General features: G+C 46.0%; 1 protein-coding gene across 3 annotated transcripts in view; it reads right to left on the reverse strand.

The window, feature by feature from the left end:
* Nucleotides 1–166: 166 nt before the first annotated feature.
* Nucleotides 167–21,024, reverse strand: part of ANO5 (anoctamin 5) — a 118,167-nt gene continuing 97,309 nt past the window's right edge. For all 3 annotated transcript variants that reach the window (XM_075325503.1, XM_075325502.1, XM_075325501.1), the window contains 8 exons: nucleotides 20,415–20,637; nucleotides 18,266–18,435; nucleotides 14,750–14,847; nucleotides 8,001–8,131; nucleotides 5,033–5,238; nucleotides 3,338–3,519; nucleotides 2,818–2,923; nucleotides 167–1,070 (listed from right to left, as the gene is read on the reverse strand). In XM_075325503.1, the coding sequence (XP_075181618.1) occupies nucleotides 846–1,070; nucleotides 2,818–2,923; nucleotides 3,338–3,519; nucleotides 5,033–5,238; nucleotides 8,001–8,131; nucleotides 14,750–14,847; nucleotides 18,266–18,435; nucleotides 20,415–20,637 (1,341 nt within the window). In that variant the 3' untranslated portion in view covers nucleotides 167–845. The remainder of the gene's footprint in view (nucleotides 1,071–2,817; nucleotides 2,924–3,337; nucleotides 3,520–5,032; nucleotides 5,239–8,000; nucleotides 8,132–14,749; nucleotides 14,848–18,265; nucleotides 18,436–20,414; nucleotides 20,638–21,024) is intronic.

Here is a 21,024-nt window from a genome sequence, read left to right on the forward strand (position 1 = left end):
ATGGCACAAAATCAGAGGAAATGGAAAAAAATAAAAAAAAAAAATAAAAAAGTTTTAAAAGTATGTCTAGCAATGTCATTTAAATCAGCGTAAAAAATAAATTAATGCCTGAGCCTCGATAAGCAGGGTTCACAATAAACAGAACTTTTTTGCATGTAGGGGAAAAAAAAAAAAAAAAAAAAAAATTATAAAAAAAACTAATCTAAAAGTCTCCCATTTTCTATTAATACTTTGCTCTTTTAACAGAGCTAAAATATAGTTGCTGATAATGTAATTTTCATACGACGTACACATAAAAGATTCTGAGTTAAAAAAGAAGAAGGAGTATCCTCCTTTAAATGGCTTTTAATTTACGGATTTTGATTTAGGGTGAACCCTTGAAACCGCTCCGCCGGCACCCATTTATAAAAGTGCAAATTAAGGTGTCGGCAAAGTGCGGAACATAAAGTGACACATAAAAAAAAATTCAGATCTGTCTTGATTAAAATTCAAAGTAAAAGAAAAAAAAATAAAATTATAAATAAGTAAAAAAAATAAAAAAAATAAAGTTGTCCTGTATATGTTCAGGGGCCTCATACGTATTATCTAAATCCAGCAATCTGGCAAGTAGATGAAGATGAGGACTCGTGTAATGCAGTGTGAGATAACAGCAGGACCGGGGCCCCAGAACTGGAAGCAGCCATGGTGGACGAGTCTTACAGAGCTCCGATCATCCCGGACAAGGTGCTCTGCGCTCCATCCTGCCCGCTACGCAGCAGCGTCTAATTATAGCAGTGTCTTGAAGAACGCAGCTTTATAGTACGGCCGGAGCGCGCGGAGTGTCCTCAGTTGGGGCAGAGAAGCTGCTACATAGCGGCGGAGAGCTGCACCTTCCCTTCCGTGGCGATGACCTCCTTCACTATCAAGGCGCAGGCATCCTTCTCACACAGCCTCTTCCGTAACTCTTCCAGTTCGTACTCGTGTAGGATCTTTTGAGTCAGGTACTTCTCCCGTTTGATTCTGGCCTTCACCTCGGATGGCACGTCCGGGATCAGCCAGGCCACAAAGAACTTGACGACGAACACGACGTGCTGAAAGAGAAGATGGAGGTCAGCATTGAGCAATGGTTAGATTTGTGTCTGAGAAAGTTGGGCGAAACCTCATAGGGGAAGAAAGTTACTGCAATTTATTATTTATTTTATGCATCTATTGCTCGAGATTTTATGTAAATACCGTATTTTTCGGACTATAAGACGCACCTTTTCCCCCCCAAATGTTCGGGGAAAGTGTGTGTGTGTGTGTGTGTGTGTGTGTGTGTGTGTGTGTGTGTGTGTAGGCCACTTTACACGCTGCAACATCGCTCAAGCGATTCCGTTGAGGTCACAGAATTTGTGACGCACATCTGGTCGCTGTAGCGATGCCGTTGCGTGTGACACCTATGAGCGATTTTGCATCGTCGCAAAAATGTGCAAAATCGCTCATCGGTGACATGGGGGTCCATTCTCGAATATCGTCGCTGCTGAAGTAATGATTTAGTTCGTCGTTCCTGCGGCAGCACACATCGCTCCGTGTAACACCGCAGGAACGAGGAACCTCACCTTACCTGCCTCTCGCAATGCGGAAGGAAGGAGGTGGGCGGGATGTTTCGGCCGCTCATCTCCGCCCCTCCGCTTCTATTGGGCGGCGGTTCAGTGACGCTGCTGTGACTCTGAACAAGCCGCCCACTTAGAAAGGAGGCGGTTCGCCGGTCACAGCGACGTCGCAGGGCAGGTAAGTAGTGTGACGGGTCCGCGCGATGTTGTGCGCCACGGGCAGCGATTTGCCCGTGTCGCACAACCGATGGGGTGGGAACCCACGCTAGCGATATCGGTCATGATATCGCAGCGTGTAAAGCGGCCTTTAGGCCAGGATGGGGTATATAGCAGGATGAGGGAATATAGCATTTCTCAGGATGCAGGCCATATACCAGGATGGGAGTATATAGCAGGATGGGAGTATATAGCATTTATCAGGATGTAGGCCATATACCAGGATGGGGGTATATAGCAGGATGGGGGTATATAGCATTTATCAGGATGCAGGCCATATACCAGGATGGGGGTATATAGCAGGATTGTGGCATATAGCATTTATCAGGATGCAGTCCATATACCAGGATGGGGGTATATAGCAGGATGGGGGTATATAGCATTTATCAGGATGCAGGCCATATACCGGGATGAGGTTATATAGCAGGATGGGGGTATATAGCATTTATCAGGATGCAGGCCATATACAAGGATGGGTGTATATAGCAGGATGGGGGTATATAGCATTTATCAGGATGCAGGCCATATACCAGGATGGGGGTATATAGCAGGATGGGGGTATATAGCATTTAATCAGGATGCAGGCCATATACCAGGATGGGGGTGTATAGCATTTATCAGGATGCAGGCCATATACTGGGATGAGGTTATATAGCAGGATGGGGGTATATAGCAGAATGGGGGTATATAGCATTTATTAGGATGCAGCCCATATACCCCACGATGGGGGTACAGAGCAAGATGGTGGTACAGAATAGATGGGGGTACAGAGCAAGATGGGGGACATATATACAAGGATGGGGATCATATACAAGGCAGGAGGTTCATTACCAGGATGGGGTACCTTAGTAGAGAATTTGGGGACATTACCCCCATAACAGTGTCAGCAGCAGATTATCGCCCCAAAACCGTGTGTCATGACCACATTTTTTGCTCAAAATTTTATTTTCCTCCTCTAAAACCAGGGTGCGTCTTATGGTCCGAAAAATACGGTAATTTCTATCTTCTATAGTGATGACACCCATCATACCTCCATAATGATGATGAAGGCCATTTTTGCTGCCAGTATGTGCCAGAACTGCATGGTGTGTACATATTTATTCACGTGATCCGGAGGGTAGCGATAATCTCTGTACCTGTGAACATAAATGAAAACAACATTTTTCGGGGGGGATGTTATAGCAGAAGCATTGATTAACTCAATGATAAGCGAGTAATCGGCAGATGGCGATGTCCATATGATTCGCAGACACCAGATCCGGTGGCCTCGCTGGTAGTCACAGACCAGGAGCTTTGAAATTGCCTCCTCCCCAGCACCTCTCATGATTAGTAGGCCTGGACCGACTCCATGCACAATTCTGGCGCCGCACCAGGGCTACGAATCAGAATAAAAGGCAGCGATGGGGATTCGGGACGATACATAGAGGTTCACAATCCAGCAACCACGGGAATGGGTTGAATAACCGGGACAAATATCCCCGAAAAAAAAAAGAACCAACTCACTTGTGGTTGGGATTTCAGCTCATCTTACAGGAGCAAAAACTACTAACCTGCAGGTTAGGACGTTCATATGGTTTTCTAGCGGCTTGCTGGTTTCATTGAAATCGGAAACGTTAAACACAGAGAGGCTGTTGTTAATATATCCCGACATGGGGGAATCCGGGTTGTCAAAGTAAGCGTAAGAGTAGACCAAGCGCGGGATCATGTCAGAGGTGAAAGCCACAATAAAAGCCTAAAACAGAGAAAAGCAACGTAAAATATTCCTATAGGGAAAAAGGGCATAAGGTTTGACCATAGCGACGGCTTGCTGCCAGTGAATGGAAGCGCCCAGCTGCGCGATTCCTAAAGCTTAACATGGACAAAACAGAATTAATGGTCTTTCCTCCTCTTCATTCAACTCCTTCACCAAGCCTAGCCATCAAAGCTGATGGCTGCTCACTCTCCCCAGTCACACAAGCTCGTTGCCTCGGAGTAACCCTCGACTCTGCTCTATCTTTCAAGCCACACATCCAAGCCCTCTTCGCCTCATGCAGACTACAACTCACAAATATTTCTCAGATCCGTGCTTTCCTTAACCAAGAATCAGCAAAAACATTAGTGCATGCCCTCATCATCTCCCACCTCGACTACTGCAACCTCCTGCTCTCTGGCCTCCCTTCCAACACTCTCGCACCCCTCCAATCTATCCTGAACTATGCAGCCCGCTTAATCCACCTCTCCCCTCGCTACTCCCCGGCCTCGCCACTCTGCCAATCCCTTCACTGGCTTCCCATCGCCCAAAGACTCTAGTTCAAAACATTAACCATGACATACAAAGCCATCCACAACCTGTCTCCTCCCTACATCTGTGACCTAGTCTCCCGGTACCTACCTGCACGCAACCTCAGATCCTCACAACATCTCCTTCTCTACTCCTCTCTTATCTCTTCTTCACACAATCGCGTACAAGATTTCTCCCGTGCCTCCCCCATACTCTGGAATGCTTTACCTCAGCATATCAGACTCTCTCCTACCGTGAAAAGCTTCAAGAGGAACCTGAAGACCAACCTCTTCTGACAAGCCTACAACCTACAATAATCCTTAGTCCAGTACACCACTGCACAACCGGCTCTGTCCTCACCTATTGTACCATCACCCATTCCCTGTAGACTGTGAGCCCTCGCGGGCAGGGTCCTCTCTCCTCCTGTAGACTGCGAGCCCTCGTGGGCAGGGTCCTCTCCTCCTGTAGACTGCGAGCCCTCGCGGGCAGGGTCCTCTCTCCTCCTGTAGACTGCGAGCCCTCGCGGGCAGGGTCCTCTCTCCTCCTATAGACTGCGAGCCCTCGCAGGCAGGGTCCTCTCTCCTCCTATAGACTGCGAGCCCTCGCGGGCAGGGTCCTCTCTCCTCCTATACCAGTCTGTTTTGTACTGCTAATGATTGTTGTACGTATACTCTCTTTCACTTGTAAAGCGCCATGGAATTAATGGCGCTATAATAATAAATAATAATAATAATCCTTATACCCAGATGCTTTGGTTACATCATATTTTGTTGGATCGGTGGCAGATTCCAACGGAAAAGACAACAACACGACATGACAAACGAGCCCATCATACACAAACAAGTTTTTCTCCGCACATTTCCATGTAGTCCGTTCAATAGGGGCGTAATAAAGGGATTCAGAGTAATTCTATACACAAGTGAAGCCCTTCTTGTCAGTGGCTTATGTCCTCCCGCAAAACAGACACCATCCGCATTGTACTCACATTTGTTACCACCGATAATATGGCCATAGCATTCAATATTTCCTGCCACACCCCAATGCTGTGAGCCTTCGCTGCAAATGGCCGTCTAAACTGTGTGGTCAATTTCCACGAGTCAACGCGAATCTCAAGGATGTTATTTAGGAGAGCGAGGAGCGGAGCCAGAGGAAAGGAGGCCACAAACAAAGTGATGAACCCAAACTGGATAACTAGAAAAGAATAAACGGCCAGTGATTAGTTCAACATAGTTACTTATAAATTTCTATACATATGTTAGGACAGTATTATAGTAGTTCTATTCTTGTACATAGGGGGCAGTATTATAGTAGTTCTATTCTTGTACATAGGGGGCAGTATTATAGTAGTTCTATTCTTGTACATGGGGGGCAGTATTATAGTAGTTATATTCTTGTACATAGGGGGCAGTATTATAGTAGTTATATTCTTGTACATAGGGGGCAGTATTATAGTAGTTATATTCTTGTACACAGGAGGCAGTATTATAGTAGTTATATTCCTGTACATAGGGGCAGTATTATAGTAGTTATATTCTTGTACACAGGGGGCAGTATTATAGTAGATATATTCCTGTACATAGGGGCAGTATTATAGTAGTTCTATTCTTGTACATAGGGGCAGTATTATAGTAGTTCTATTCTTGTACATAGGGGGCAGTATTATAGTAGTTCTATTCTTGTACATAGGGGGCAGTATTATAGTAGTTATATTCTTGTACATTGGGGTCAGTATTATAGTAGTTATATTCTTGTACATAGGGGCAGTATTATAGTAGTTATATTCTTGTACACAGGGGGCAGTATTATAGTAGTTATATTCCTGTACATAGGGGCAGTATTATAGTAGTTATATTCTTGTACATAGGGGGCAGTATTATAGTAGTTATATTCCTGTACATAGGGGGCAGTATTATAGTAGTTATATTCTTGTACATAGGGGGCAGTATTATAGTAGTTCTATTCTTGTACATAGGAGGCAGTATTATAGTAGTTATATTCCTGTACATAGGGGCAGTATTATAGTAGTTATATTCTTGTACATAGGGGGCAGTATTATAGTAGTTATATTCCTGTACATAGGGGGCATTCTAGTAATTATATTCTTGTACATTGGGGTCAGTATTATAGTAGTTATATTCTTGTACATAGGGGGCAGTATTATAGTAGTTCTATTCTTGTACATAGGGGGCAGTATTATAGTAGTTATATTCCTGTACATAGGGGCAGTATTATAGTAGTTCTATTCTTGTACATAGGGGCAGTATTATAGTAGTTCTATTCTTGTACATAGGGGGCAGTATTATAGTAGTACTATTCTTGTACATAGGGGGCAGTATTATAGTAGTTCTATTCTTGTACATAGGGGGCAGTATTATAGTAGTTATATTCTTGTACATTGGGGTCAGTATTATAGTAGTTCTATTCTTGTACATAGGGGGCAGTATTATAGTAGTTATATTCTTGTACACAGGAGGCAGTATTATAGTAGTTATATTCCTGTACATAGGGGCAGTATTATAGTAGTTATATTCTTGTACACAGGGGGCAGTATTATAGTAGATATATTCCTGTACATAGGGGCAGTATTATAGTAGTTCTATTCTTGTACATAGGGGCAGTATTATAGTAGTTCTATTCTTGTACATAGGGGGCAGTATTATAGTAGTACTATTCTTGTACATAGGGGGCAGTATTATAGTAGTTCTATTCTTGTACATAGGGGGCAGTATTATAGTAGTTATATTCTTGTACATTGGGGTCAGTATTATAGTAGTTATATTCTTGTACATAGGGGGCAGTATTATAGTAGTTATATTCTTGTACATTGGGGTCAGTATTATAGTAGTTATATTCTTGTACATAGGGGGCAGTATTATAGTAGTTATATTCCTGTACATAGGGGCAGTATTATAGTAGTTATATTCCTGTACATAGGGGGCATTCTAGTAATTATATTCTTGTACATTGGGGTCAGTATTATAGTAGTTATATTCTTGTACATAGGGGGCAGTATTATAGTAGTTCTATTCTTGTACATAGGGGGCAGTATTATAGTAGTTATATTCCTGTACATAGGGGCAGTATTATAGTAGTTCTATTCTTGTACATAGGGGGCAGTATTATAGTAGTTATATTCCTGTACATAGGGGGCATTCTAGTAATTATATTCTTGTACATTGGGGGCAGTATTATAGTAGTTATATTCTTGTACATAGGGGGCAGTATTATAGTAGTTCTATTCTTGTACATAGGGGGCAGTATTATAGTAGTTATATTCCTGTACATAGGGGCAGTATTATAGTAGTTCTATTCTTGTACATAGGGGCAGTATTATAGTAGTTCTATTCTTGTACATAGGGGGCAGTATTATAGTAGTTCTATTCTTGTACATAGGGGGCAGTATTATAGTAGTTATATTCTTGTACATTGGGGTCAGTATTATAGTAGTTCTATTCTTGTACATAGGGGGCAGTATTATAGTAGTTCTATTCTTGTACATTGGGGTCAGTATTATAGTAGTTATATTCTTGTACATTGGTGTCAGTATTATAGTAGTTATATTCTTGTACATTGGGGTCAGTATTATAGTAGTTCTATTCTTGTACATAGGGGCAGTATTATAGTAGTTCTATTCTTGTACATAGGGGGCAGTATTATAGTAGTTGTATTCTTGTACATAGGAGCAGTATTATCATAGTTATATTCTTGTATATAGGAGGAAGTATTATAGTAGTTGCATGCTACATATATAAAAAAAGAGAAAAAAAAAAAAGCGGTTTTCAAATTCATTCAGGAAAAAAAAACGAACAACTGTGTGCAGGAGATTTCTGAAATCTCATTGCTTTTACTGATTCTGTAAATTGCAGCTTCTTGTATAAAAATACAATGCAGAAAGATCACTTGTTAACACAGTCCATTTACAGACTTGCTTTTCCTTTTGCTTTTTAATTTACCCATTTCAAGATATTCATAGAAGAGTCCATGTTGTCCAAAGACCTGCAGGTCATAGTCCTGCTCCCACCGGCTGTACAGATCCTCTGGACTGTGCCTCGCTTTCCTGCTTCGATACCAATTCAAGATCCACCTAGAAAAACAAAAACTAGTTACGCACGGAGGAACCATTCTGAGAAAAAGGGAATCCAATATCTACACTTCTGCATATGTAACTTAGTTATTTAATCAGTGTTAGGCCGAGTTCACACGTCCTGCAATAATCTGTTGGAACGGATCCTGCAGAGATCCGTTGGCAAAATGATTTCTGCCAGATCCGTTTTATTAACATGGGAGTCTACGGAGTCTGTTAATGGATTACTATTTATATTCCATTTGAAATGGATCCTATAAGAAAAACTAAAACGGATCCTTTCTAAATGCAAGAAAAAACGCATGACTAAATAGAAATCAGTTAACGAATCCATTCTCCATAGACTCCAATGTAAAAAAAAAAAACCAAAACAATCTTGCAGAAATCAGTTATTTCTTTGTCGCTCCATTGGGAGACCCAGACAATTGGGTGTATAGGCTATGCCTCCGGAGGCCGCACAAAGTATTACACTAAAAGTGTAAAGCCCCTCCCCTTCTGCCTATACACCCCCCGTGCTCCCACGGGCTCCTCAGTTTTTTGCTTTGTGCGAAGGAGGCAGACATGCACGCACAGCTCCACAGATTAGTCAGCAGCAGCTGCTGACTATGTCGGATGGAAGAAAAGTGGGCCCATAACAGGGCCCCCAGCATGCTCCCTTCTCACCCCACTCTTGTCGGCGGTGTTGTTAAGGTTGAGGTATCTATTGCGGATACGGAGGCTGGAGCCCACATGCTGTTTTCCTTCCCCATCCCCCTTAGGGCTCTGGGTGAAGTGGGATCCTATCGGTCTCCAGGCACTGAGACCGTGCTTCATCCACAACTCCTGAGGAGCCTGCTGGATAGGAGCCGGGTATCGTTCAGGGACATGGCCCTGCTACTTTAAGGTACTCTGTGTCCCCGTGGGGACCGCGCACAGCAACACTCCAGCATTGCTGGGTGTGCTAGTGCACCGGGGACCGCGGCGCTGACCGCGTTTGTGCCATTATACACTGCAGCGTCGCTGAGTGTGTTTGTGTATGGGGACTACCGCGCTGACCGCCGCTGCCATTGTTTTTACTGAGGCGTGGCTGGGACTGTTAGTGCGCCGGGGACTTCCGCGCCGGCCGCGCTTATACGGCGGCCGCGCTTATAACTCGAGTCCCCGGCTTTTGGGCCTAGTCTCTTTTTCTTCCCGCCCCCAGCCCTGCCAGTCAGGGGAAGGGCGGGACGCTGTACAGCACGGCAGCACTGAGGGCTGGAGCATGCTTTGCATACTCCACCCCCCTCACTGTGCACAGTGAGGCACCAGCTCCCGCACTTTCTGGGTCACGCCCACGGCTCCCTCCTCTCCTCAGGACGCCGGCAGCCATTCCTGTGAGCTCCTCGGACGCTGCAGAGGGGAGACAAACTCTGGGGGACCCAGGCAGGGTTTCTGGTGGCCACACAACCGCTTTAAGCGGGCGGTAAGCAGCACCTGAGGTGCTGGCCCCACTTGTGCAGAAGTGTGATTATAGTTTATATGTTTACAGGCTATACTTTACACTGTATGGTGCACAGTTGATTTCTGGCTATATACCCTGTTGTGTTGCTCAAAGGAGACAACAATATGGCGCCCACAAGAAGCAGGGGTGCCAAAACACAGGCTTACTATGCTGCCTGCGCCGCATGTACAACCTCGCTACCGGCAGGTTCCACTGACCCTCATTGTGTGCACTGCTCGGCCCCTGTGGCGCTTACTCAGCCGGAGCCTCTGCTAAGGGTGGCCGAGGGGGAACCACCTGCTAACACTGTCCAGGTGACAGGGACGGAGTTTGCAGTTTTTACTGACAGACTTTCTGAGACTATGGCTAAAATACTAGAAGCTTTGCAGTCCAGACCGGTATCTCAGACCATGGGCACTGTGGAATCACTGCCCCCTAGTTCCCCTCAGTTGGAACAACAATGTCCCCCCGGGGTGTCTCATAGATCCCAGGGTGAGGTCTCTGACACGGACCGCAGTCCCAGACCGCCTAAGCGAGCTCGCTTGGAAATCCCCTCGACCTCATCACATTGTTCAGGGTCTCAGAGAGATGACTCTCTGTATGATGAAGCGGAGGTAGCTGATCAGGATTCTGATCCTGAGGCCGCTCTCAACCTTGATACTCCTGATGGGGACGCCATAGTGAATGATCTTATTGCGTCCATAAATAAGATGTTGGATATTTCTCCCTCAGCTCCTCCAGTAGAGGAGTCAGCTTCTCAGCAGGAGAAATTCCGTTTCAGGTTCCCCAAGCGTACAGCGAGTATGTTTCTGGATCACTCCGACTTCAGAGAGGCAGTCCAGAAACACCGAGTTTGTCCAGATAAGCGTTTTTCCAAGCGCCTTAAGGATACACGTTATCCCTTCCCCCCTGACGTGGTCAAGGGCTGGACTCAGTGTCCCAAGGTGGATCCTCCAATCTCCAGACTGGCGGCTAGATCCATAGTTGCAGTTGAAGATGGGGCTGCACTCAAGGATGCCACTGCCAGACAGATGGAGCTCTGGTTGAAATCCATCTATGAGGCTATCGGCGCGTCTTTCGCTCCAGCATTCGCAGCAGTATGGGCACTCCAAGCTATCTCAGCGGGTCAAGCCCAAATTGACGCACTCACACGTACGTCTGCACCGCAAGTGGCTTCCATAACCTCTCAAACGTCGGCATTTGCGTCCTACGCTATTAATGCTATCCTGGACTCTGCGAGCCGTACGGCGGTTGCAGCCGACAATTCGGTGGCATTACGCAGGGCCTTGTGGCTACGGGAATGGAAGGCAGATTCGATTGCCAAAAAGTGCTTAATCGGTTTGCCATTTTCTGGCGACCGTTTGTTTGGTGAGAGATTGGATGAAATCATCAAACAATCCAAGGGAAAGGAAACATCCTTACCCCAGGCCAAACCAAAACTACCCCAACAGAGGAGGGGACAGTCGAGGTTTCGGTCCTTTCGGGGTGCGGGCAGAGCCCAATTCTCCTCGTCCAAAAGGCCTCAGAAGGATCAGAGGAACTCCGATTCATGGCGGTCTAAGTCACGCCCTAAAAAGACCGCCGGAGGTGCCGCTACCAAGGCGGCTTCCTCATGACTTACGGCCGCCTCACACCGCATCCTCGGTCGGTGGCAGGCTCTCCCTCTTCTGCGACACCTGGCTGCCACAGGTAAAAGACCGATGGGTGAGAGACATTCTGTCTCACGGTTACAGGATAGAGTTCAGCTCTCGTCCTCCGACTCGATTCTTCAGAACATCTCCGCCTCCCGAGCGAGCCGATGCTCTTCTGCAGGCGTTGGACACTCTGAAGGTAGAAGGAGTGGTGATCCCTGTTCCTCTTCAGCAACAGGGTCACGGTTTTTACTCCAACCTGTTTGTGGTTCCAAAGAAGGACGGGTCTTTCCGTCCTGTCCTGGACCTAAAACTGCTCAACAAACACGTAAAGACCAGGCGGTTCCGGATGGAATTCCTCCGCTCCGTCATCGCCTCAATGTCCCAAGGAGATTTCCTTGCATCGATCGATATCAAAGATGCTTATCTTCACGTTCCGAATGCTCCAGAGCATCAGCGCTTCCTGCGCTTCGCCATAGGAGACGAACACCTCCAGTTCGTGGCACTGCCGTTCGGCCTGGCGACAGCCCCCCGGGTTTTCACCAAGGTCATGGCTACAGTAGTCGCGGTCCTCCACTGCCAGGGTCACTCGGTGATCCCTTACTTAGACGATCTGCTGGTCAAGGCTCCCTCCCAAGAGGCATGCCAGCACAGCCTCAACGCTACTCTGGAGACTCTCCAGAGTTTCGGGTGGATCATCAATTTTCCAAAGTCAAATCTGACACCGGCCCAATCGCTGACATATCTTGGCATGGAGTTTCATACCCTCTCAGCGATAGTGAAGCTTCCGCTGAACAAGCAGCGTTCACTACAGACGGGGGTGCAATCTCTCCTTCAAGGTCAGTCACACCCCTTGAGGCGCCTCATGCACTTCCTGGGGAAGATGGTGGCAGCAATGGAGGCAGTCCCTTTCGCGCAGTTTCACCTGCGTCCTCTTCAATGGGACATCCTACGCAAATGGGACAGGAAACCGACGTCCCTCGACAGGAACGTCTCCCTCTCTCAGGCAACCAAAGCTTCCCTTCGGTGGTGGCTTCTTCCCACTTCATTATCGAAGGGGAAATCCTTCCTACCCCCATCCTGGGCGGTGGTCACGACGGACGCGAGTCTGTCAGGGTGGGGAGCAGTTTTTCTCCACCACAGGGCTCAGGGTACGTGGACTCAGCAAGAGTCCTCGCTTCAGATCAATGTTCTGGAGATCAGGGCAGTGTATCTGGCCCTAAAAGCGTTCCAGCAGTGGCTGGAAGGCAAGCAGATCCGAATTCAGTCGGACAACTCCACAGCGGTGGCATACATCAACCACCAAGGCGGGACACGCAGTCGGCAAGCCTTCCAGGAAGTCCGGCGGATTCTACTGTGGGTGGAAGCCACAGACTCCACCATATCCGCAGTTCACATCCCAGGCGTAGAAAACTGGGAAGCAGACTTTCTCAGTCGCCAGGGCATGGACGCAGGGGAATGGTCCCTTCACCCGGACGTGTTTCAGGAGATATGTTGCCGCTGGGGCATGCCGGACGTCGACCTAATGGCGTCCCGGCACAACAACAAGGTACCGACGTTCATGGCACGGTCTCAAGATCCCAGAGCTATGGCGGCAGACGCCTTAGTTCAGGATTGGTCGCAGTTTCAGCTCCCTTATGTGTTTCCTCCGCTGGCACTGTTGCCCAGAGTGTTACGCAAGATCAGGGCCGACTGCCGCCGCGTCATCCTCGTCGCTCCAGACTGGCCGAGGAGGTCGTGGTACCCGGATCTGTGGCATCTCACGGTCGGCCAACCGTGGGCACTACCAGACCGACCAGACTTGCTGTCTCAAGGGCCGTTTTTCCATCTGAATTCTGCGGCCCTCAACCTGACTGTGTGGCCATTGAGTCCTGGATCCTAGCGTCTTCAGGATTATCTCAAGAGGTCATTGCCACTATGAGACAGGCTAGGAAACCAACGTCCGCCAAGATCTACCACAGGACGTGGAAAATTTTCCTGTCGTGGTGCTCTGCTCAGGGTTTTTCTCCCTGGCCATTTGCCTTGCCCACTTTTCTGTCCTTCCTTCAATCTGGACTGGAAAAGGGTTTGTCGCTCGGCTCCCTTAAGGGACAAGTCTCAGCGCTCTCTGTGTTTTTCCAGAAGCGCCTAGCCAGACTTCCACAGGTACGCACGTTCCTGCAGGGGGTTTGTCACATCGTTCCTCCTTACAAGCGGCCGTTAGAACCCTGGGATCTGAACAGGGTGCTGATGGTTCTTCAGAAACCACCATTCGAGCCAATGAGGGATATTTCTCTCTCACGCCTTTCGCAGAAAGTGGTTTTCCTAGTAGCAGTCACTTCACTTCGGAGAGTGTCTGAGCTAGCAGCGTTGTCGTGCAAAGCCCCTTTCCTGGTGTTTCACCAGGACAAGGTGGTTCTGCGTCCGGTTCCGGAATTTCTCCCTAAGGTGGTATCCCCCTTTCATCTCAATCAGGATATCTCCTTACCCTCTTTTTGTCCTCATCCAGTTCACCAATGTGAAAAGGATTTGCACTTGTTAGATCTGGTGAGAGCACTCAGACTCTACATTTCTCGTACGGCGCCCCTGCGCCGCTCGGATGCACTCTTTGTCCTTGTCGCTGGCCAGCGTAAAGGGTCACAGGCTTCCAAATCAACCCTGGCTCGGTGGATCAAGGAACCAATTCTCGAAGCTTACCGTTCTGCTGGGCTTCCGGTTCCCTCAGGGCTGAAGGCCCATTCTACCAGAGCCGTGGGTGCGTCCTGGGCTTTGAGGCACCAGGCTACGGCTCAGCAGGTGTGTCAGGCGGCTACCTGGTCGAGCCTGCACACTTTCACGAAACACTATCAGGTGCATACCTATGCTTCGGCGGATGCCAGCCTAGGTAGACGAGTCCTTCAGGCGGCGGTTGCCCACCTGTAGGAAGGGGCCGTTTTACGGCTCTATTACGAGGTATTATTTTACCCACCCAGGGACTGCTTTTGGACGTCCCAATTGTCTGGGTCTCCCAATGGAGCGACAAAGAAGAAGGGAATTTTGTTTACTTACCGTAAATTCCTTTTCTTCTAGCTCCAATTGGGAGACCCAGCACCCGCCCCTGTTTTTTTGTGTACACATGTTGTTCATGTTGAATGGTTTCAGTTCTCCGATATTCCTTCGGATTGAATTTACTTTAAACCAGTTTATAATTTTTTCCTTCTTCTTGCTTTTGCACCAAAACTGAGGAGCCCGTGGGAGCACGGGGGGTGTATAGGCAGAAGGGGAGGGGCTTTACACTTTTAGTGTAATACTTTGTGCGGCCTCCGGAGGCATAGCCTATACACCCAATTGTCTGGGTCTCCCAATTGGAGCTAGAAGAAAAGGAATTTACGGTAAGTAAACAAAATTCCCTTCTTAATAATGGGGAAAAAAGTTCTGCAAACACAACTTTTTTTGTCCAACGGATCTTTTCAGGATCCATTGTAACGGGTGATTACTGGACATGTGTGAACTCGGCCTAATTGATATTGGAAACTTTACAAGATATAGATTCCTCAAGGATTTACTCACGGAACAAAGGCTTCTTGTATATTTCCCCAGATTTGTTTCCCGGCCATAACTATAGTGAGCTGCGTCGTCAGTTCTATCAGACAACCGGCCGGGTCACACTGAAAATTGAGAAAAAAAACAACATATACAAGTCATTATCTTTCTGCCTTATCTACCACATTGATCAGACAGAAAATTAAAAATCACAACCCATTACAGGTTAAGAGATTTAAATGACCCTTAGATAATCTTATATTGCCCATCCTAAATCATAGTGTGAGGGATCAACATAAAAAATTGTTGCCAAGTGGAAAACATCACCTTAGGTCAAAGGACAGCACACACCACCAATTCAGAAAGGGGAAACTGGTGAAAATGAAAATTGTGAAATTAAATGATTTTCTTTAAAATAATTACAATAATTCATATAACAGACAGTAGTATGAAATTCATATAAGGATACAAAGTGACTAAGTGTAAAACACCTGTGACGGGTTACGTCGGGCCTGTTTGGTACCTCTGTAAATTAGGAAAGGATTACTGTATGGCTCCAAAGAAAGTGCATGACAAGAAAGGATGGTAATCAGCAATAAAATGGTCGATGATGCTTACCATGAAACAAGTAGTAGTCACAGGTGCATAAGAGAAGCCCCCCACCCTGACGCACGTTTCGTGGGAGGATAGTACTACTGTCTATTATATGAGTTATTGTAATTATTCTAAAAAAAAAAATAATTTAATGACACAATTTTCATCTACACCTGTTTCTCCTTTCTGACCATTACTGGTTAAGGCTGTGTATTTGCTTGCAGAAATTTAAGCACCATATCTACAGTTAGGTCCAGAAATATTTGGACAGTGACACAAGTTTTGTTATTTTAGCTGTTTACAAAAACATGTTCAGAAATACAATTATATATATAATATGGGCTGAAAGTGCACACTCCCAGCTGCAATATGAGAGTTTTCACATCCAAATCGGAGAAAGGGTTTAGGAATCATAGCTCTGTAATGCATAGCCTCCTCTTTTTCAAGGGACCAAAAGTAATTGGACAAGGGACTCTAAGGGCTGCAATTAACTCTGAAGGCGTCTCCCTCGTTAACCTGTAATCAATGAAGTAGTTAAAAGGTCTGGGGTTGATTACAGGTGTGTGGTTTTGCATTTGGAAGCTGTTGCTGTGACCAGACAACATGCGGTATAAGGAACTCTCAATTGAGGTGAAGCAGAACATCCTGAGGCTGAAAAAAAAGAAAAAATCCATCAGAGAGATAGCAGACATGCTTGGAGTAGCAAAATCAACAGTCGGGTACATTCTGAGAAAAAAGGAATTGACTGGTGAGCTTGGGAACTCAAAAAGGCCTGGGCGTCCACGGATGACAACAGTGGTGGATGATCGCCGCATACTTTCTTTGGTGAAGAAGAACCCGTTCACAACATCAACTGAAGTCCAGAACACTCTCAGTGAAGTAGGTGTATCTGTCTCTAAGTCACCAGTAAAGAGAAGACTCCATGAAAGTAAATACAAAGGGTTCACATCTAGATGCAAACCATTCATCAATTCCAAAAATAGACAGGCCAGAGTTAAATTTGCTGAAAAACACCTCATGAAGCCAGCTCAGTTCTGGAAAAGTATTCTATGGACAGATGAGACAAAGATCAACCTGTACCAGAATGATGGGAAGAAAAAAGTTTGGAGAAGAAAGGGAACGGCACATGATCCAAGGCACACCACATCCTCTGTAAAACATGGTGGAGGCAACGTGATGGCATGGGCATGCATGGCTTTCAATGGCACTGGGTCACTTGTGTTTATTGATGACATAACAGCAGACAAGAGTAGCCGGATGAATTCTGAAGTGTACCGGGATATACTTTCAGCCCAGATTCAGCAAAATGCCGCAAAGTTGATCGGACGGCGCTTCATAGTACAGATGGACAATGACCCCAAGCATACAGCCAAAGCTACCCAGGAGTTCATGAGTGCAAAAAAGTGGAACATTCTGCAATGGCCAAGTCAATCACCAGATCTTAACCCAATTGAGCATGCATTTCACTTGCTCAAATCCAGACTTAAGACGAAAAGACCCACAAATAAACAAGACCTGAAGGCTGCGGCTGTAAAGGCCTGGCAAAGCATTAAGAAGGAGGAAACCCAGCGTTTGGTGATGTCCATGGGTTCCAGACTTAAGGCAGTGATTGCCTCCAAAGGATTCGCAACAAAATATTGAAAAAAAAAATATTTTGTTTGGGTTTGGTTTATTTGTCCAATTACTTTTGACCTCCTAAAATGTGGAGTGTTTGTAAAGAAATGTGACAATTCCTACAATTTCTATCAGATATTTTTGTTCAAACCTTCAAATTAAACGTTACAATCTGCACTTGAATTCTGTTGTAGAGGTTTCATTTCAAATCCAATGTGGTGGCATGCAGAGCCCAACTCGCGGAAATTGTGTCACTGTCCAAATATTTCTGGACCTAACTGTATATCTCTGAGCAGAAAAAAAAAAAAAAGTGTAATTGATGCGTGTATTTGCCACATTTTTGGTGCGTATCTCCCATGCATTCTGGGGTGGAAAAACGCGGCAAAAAAAAAAAACAAACAAAGAACTGACATCCTGAAGATTTATTTCTGCACCAAATCTGCAAGGGAAAAAAAAGCAACATGTGCACAAAACATCAGGATTCTCATTGACTTTGCTGGAATAAGGATTTGCATGCAGTTTTGTGACAAATCTGCACTTAAAAATGCATTAAAAAAATTAAATTAAATAAAAATGCACATACCCTTAGTGTGAGGGGTCCCCCTCATGGGTTCACATGCCTTATACAGAACAGCCTTAAGCAGATGCCACTATCACAGGGATCACTAGGGGAGGGGGTCTCAATAGTTAAGACCCCAAAGACCATTAAGTTATGGAATTTGGCTCCAAAGCATACTGGTAAGTTATTAGATCATTGGGGTCTTAACTCGAGACATAGGGTTGTCTGAATGGGGCAAATGTTGATCACGGGCACCAATGTCCCAATTAATGTCTATAGGAATGCCAGAGGCAAAATTATACTAGATGCAGGGGCTGAAGTTGCACCCAGTTCCTGGAATTTAGGGGGGCCTAAAAGGCCTTCTTTGGCCCATATGAGACGACCAGTACAATTAAGGACTTGTGATATATTGGGTGTCATGCTGAAGCTTGTGGGTCATAACAATCTTCATGGTAGTGCCATAGAGAATGAATGGAGGGGGAAGGCTCAACCTTCACCTCCGCCTGTTGGGGGGGGGAGGTGGGTCGTCTCACTGATCAGTGTGTTACCACCTGCCCTATGGATAAGAAATAATAGCTTGGTGCAAACCCTTTTACAATTTGTGGGTATCCATATGTGCATGTGCATTTGGATATTAAAGTTTTCAGTATGTGCAGTAAGGCCTTCAGGCACCATTAAAGTGTCTCCTTTGGTTGCATAAAGTTGTCCCATGCCAGCAGGGTGTACAAGAGATCTGCCCAGGTTTGGTTGATGGTTAGAATTGTCGTGTGACTCACCTCCTCGTTTCGCCAGCGACTGAACATATAGGTGTAGTCACCAGGATAGCCAACAAACTTCCCCTTGAAGAAAGCCAGGTAGAAACACGAAGAGTAGTAGTTAACGAACTGGAAGAGGAACATCTTCATGGTCAGCCGGTTCTCGTACTCCACGTGAGTTCTGGGGATTTCTAGTGTATTAAAAAAAACCAAAACAACCAAAAAGCATAATATATATATGTTATTATTATTATTATTATTATTATTATTAACAGTAAGGATTCTTAAATGCAAACCACTAGCAACATCTTCAGACACTGACGTCATTATACAGAATGAAACCAATAAATCGGGCAATTTCTGAACTGCTGTGACGCTGGATAATTGGAAATTCTGCCCATTGGAGGTTGGGATCTACATGGTCATACTCTTACATATCAAGTTGCTGCACATGGTACACGTGCCCTGGTATAAATATTAAATACTGCGGATAAAGAGGTCGAATAAGGTCTGGTGGCTTCTCCTGAGGTAGAAGTGGAGTTTCACTTCGTCATGCGTAGCATTAAACCACCTTTCCAATGATCTAAGATTTGGATCCTTTGTTCATAGCAAAGCAGATAAACCCGGCAAAAAAAAGTGTCTATTGGTGTAAATATTCAAATACTTCAATATTTCACAGTCTTCTCAAAGAATGGGTCAGTACACACAGGGATCTGGCCACTGGCAGGAACTGCTGTATTGAAGCATTATAATTCATCATGGCCCCCCTGGGCATCTCATGTGTATGGGGTATCCTGACTTTTCCCCAACAAATGAGATAAGGTCCTGGAAGGTTGTGGGAGGAAAAGGAAGAAGGGCGGAAGGTCGTGAGAGGAAAAAAAAAGGAAGGACGGAAGGTCGTGAGAGGAAAAAAGGAGGGACGGAAGGTCGTGAGAGGAAAAAAGGAGGGACGGAAGGTCGTGAGAGGAAAAACGAAGGACAGAGGGTCGCGCGAGGAAAAAGGAAGGAGGGAGGGTCGCGAGAGGAAAAAGGAATGACGGAGGGCAGGTCGTGAGAGGAAAAATGGAAGGACGGCAGGTCGTGAGAAGAAAAAAGGAAGGACAGCAGGTCGTGAGAAGAAAAAAAAGGAAGGACGGCAGGTCGTGAGAAGAAAAAAGGAAGGACGGCAGGTCGTGAGAGGAAAAAAGGAAGTACGTGAGAGGATGAAAGGAAGGACAGAAGGTCGTGAGAGGAAAAAGGAAGGATGGAAGGTCGTGAGAGGAAAAAGGAAGGACAGAAGGTCGTAAGGAAAAAGAAAGGCCACAAAGTCGTAAGAGGAAAAAAGGAAGGACGGAAGGTCGTAGGAGGTGGGGGAAAAGAAAGAGACCAATCTAGAGGTTTGTATGTGAGGAGCAGTGAAGAGAGGAAAAAAAGGAGCCTAGAAATGGTGGGTGGGGTGGAAAGATCAAGAGACCTGGAGGTGGGGAGGTTGGGAAAGACCGAAGAGCCTACAGAAAAAGGCAGGTGGGGGGAGGAAGGACAGAGGAGCCCACAGGTGGGAGGAGAAAGGACAGAGGTGTCTAGAGATGAGTGGTTGGAGGAGGAAGGACAGAGGAACCTGGAGATGAGGGAGGGGGAAGGAAGGAGTCAGCAGGCCGCAATACATATCAACTGGTGAACCGATCCTGTCAAAATAGTCAGGGGTGCTTGACTTTCATCTAATGTTTATAGAGGCACGTACTCCTCTCTCCACACAAAACATTGTCTGACGATTGTTGAACTCTTATCTACAAGGTGTCTGTGTGTCTAACTCCTGGCCATACACATTGGATGGTGCGCATATGTGCAGAGGATGCAAGACTATGAGGAATTCCACACTCCTGAGTCCTATTAGTAGAATAATGGAATAATAGAGATTTGAATTAAAATCTGAAATTCATCTATTCAAAAGAGCTGGAGATCTGTGATGTCCTGTAAGTGAATCACAGGACCCCAGAACATGCCCCATCTTGACCCTTCTCCGGTAATGTCAGATGCAGACAGAGGCTCATGCCATAGATTCTAACACTGACCCGCGACTAGTTCTAAGCGGAAGGTAAAATGTAGCAGACGATGATAAAGATGTCAGAGAAAACCATGTAAAAATCCAGCACCCGTCAGCTATGGTGGCCAAAGCCCTCTGCTCCCTTACCCATGTCGGTGATCCAGATCGCCACCTTTTCATACAAGAAGTTGAGGATCATGATCATGATGAAGTTCAGGCAGGAGGCCGTCACCGAGGTGGCCAGCTGTGGTGTCAGCAGCCCGCTGAATGGCTGCAGCGTGTCATTGTTCTCCATCACGCTGGCGAATGCGGCATAGACCGCCAACCGATAGACTATGACAGCGATCATGCTGGCTATGATTAAAGAAATCTGCAGAGGACACGAGAGAAAGTTTATGGTGACAAAAGGAAGGAGGACGCTACAGTACGGAATATATTGGGGAATTACTTAAATAGCAATTCCTTAGAATATTAGAATTGCTCTTGCTAGCTGTAGGACTGAGCCAAATCTATGGCGGGTGGGGAACTAGTAGTCAACAGAGCTTGGGGAGATTTTATGGAATGGATCCCAGCCCAATCTGTTGGAATATGGCCTAGGAGGAATGACCGGTATGGAGGGACCACCACCTCTGCAGTGCCTATACTACTGTTATGCCCTGTATTACTTGACATTTTAGTACACATGGGCTAGGGGAGGGGGTTGCAGCTACCTAATCTGGCTGTTCAGTAGATCAGAAGCTGGATGTCTGACACTACA

Source organism: Anomaloglossus baeobatrachus, chromosome 10 (genome assembly GCF_048569485.1).
Source record: "Anomaloglossus baeobatrachus isolate aAnoBae1 chromosome 10, aAnoBae1.hap1, whole genome shotgun sequence".
In the NCBI taxonomy this organism is placed as follows: Eukaryota; Metazoa; Chordata; class Amphibia; order Anura; family Aromobatidae; genus Anomaloglossus; species Anomaloglossus baeobatrachus.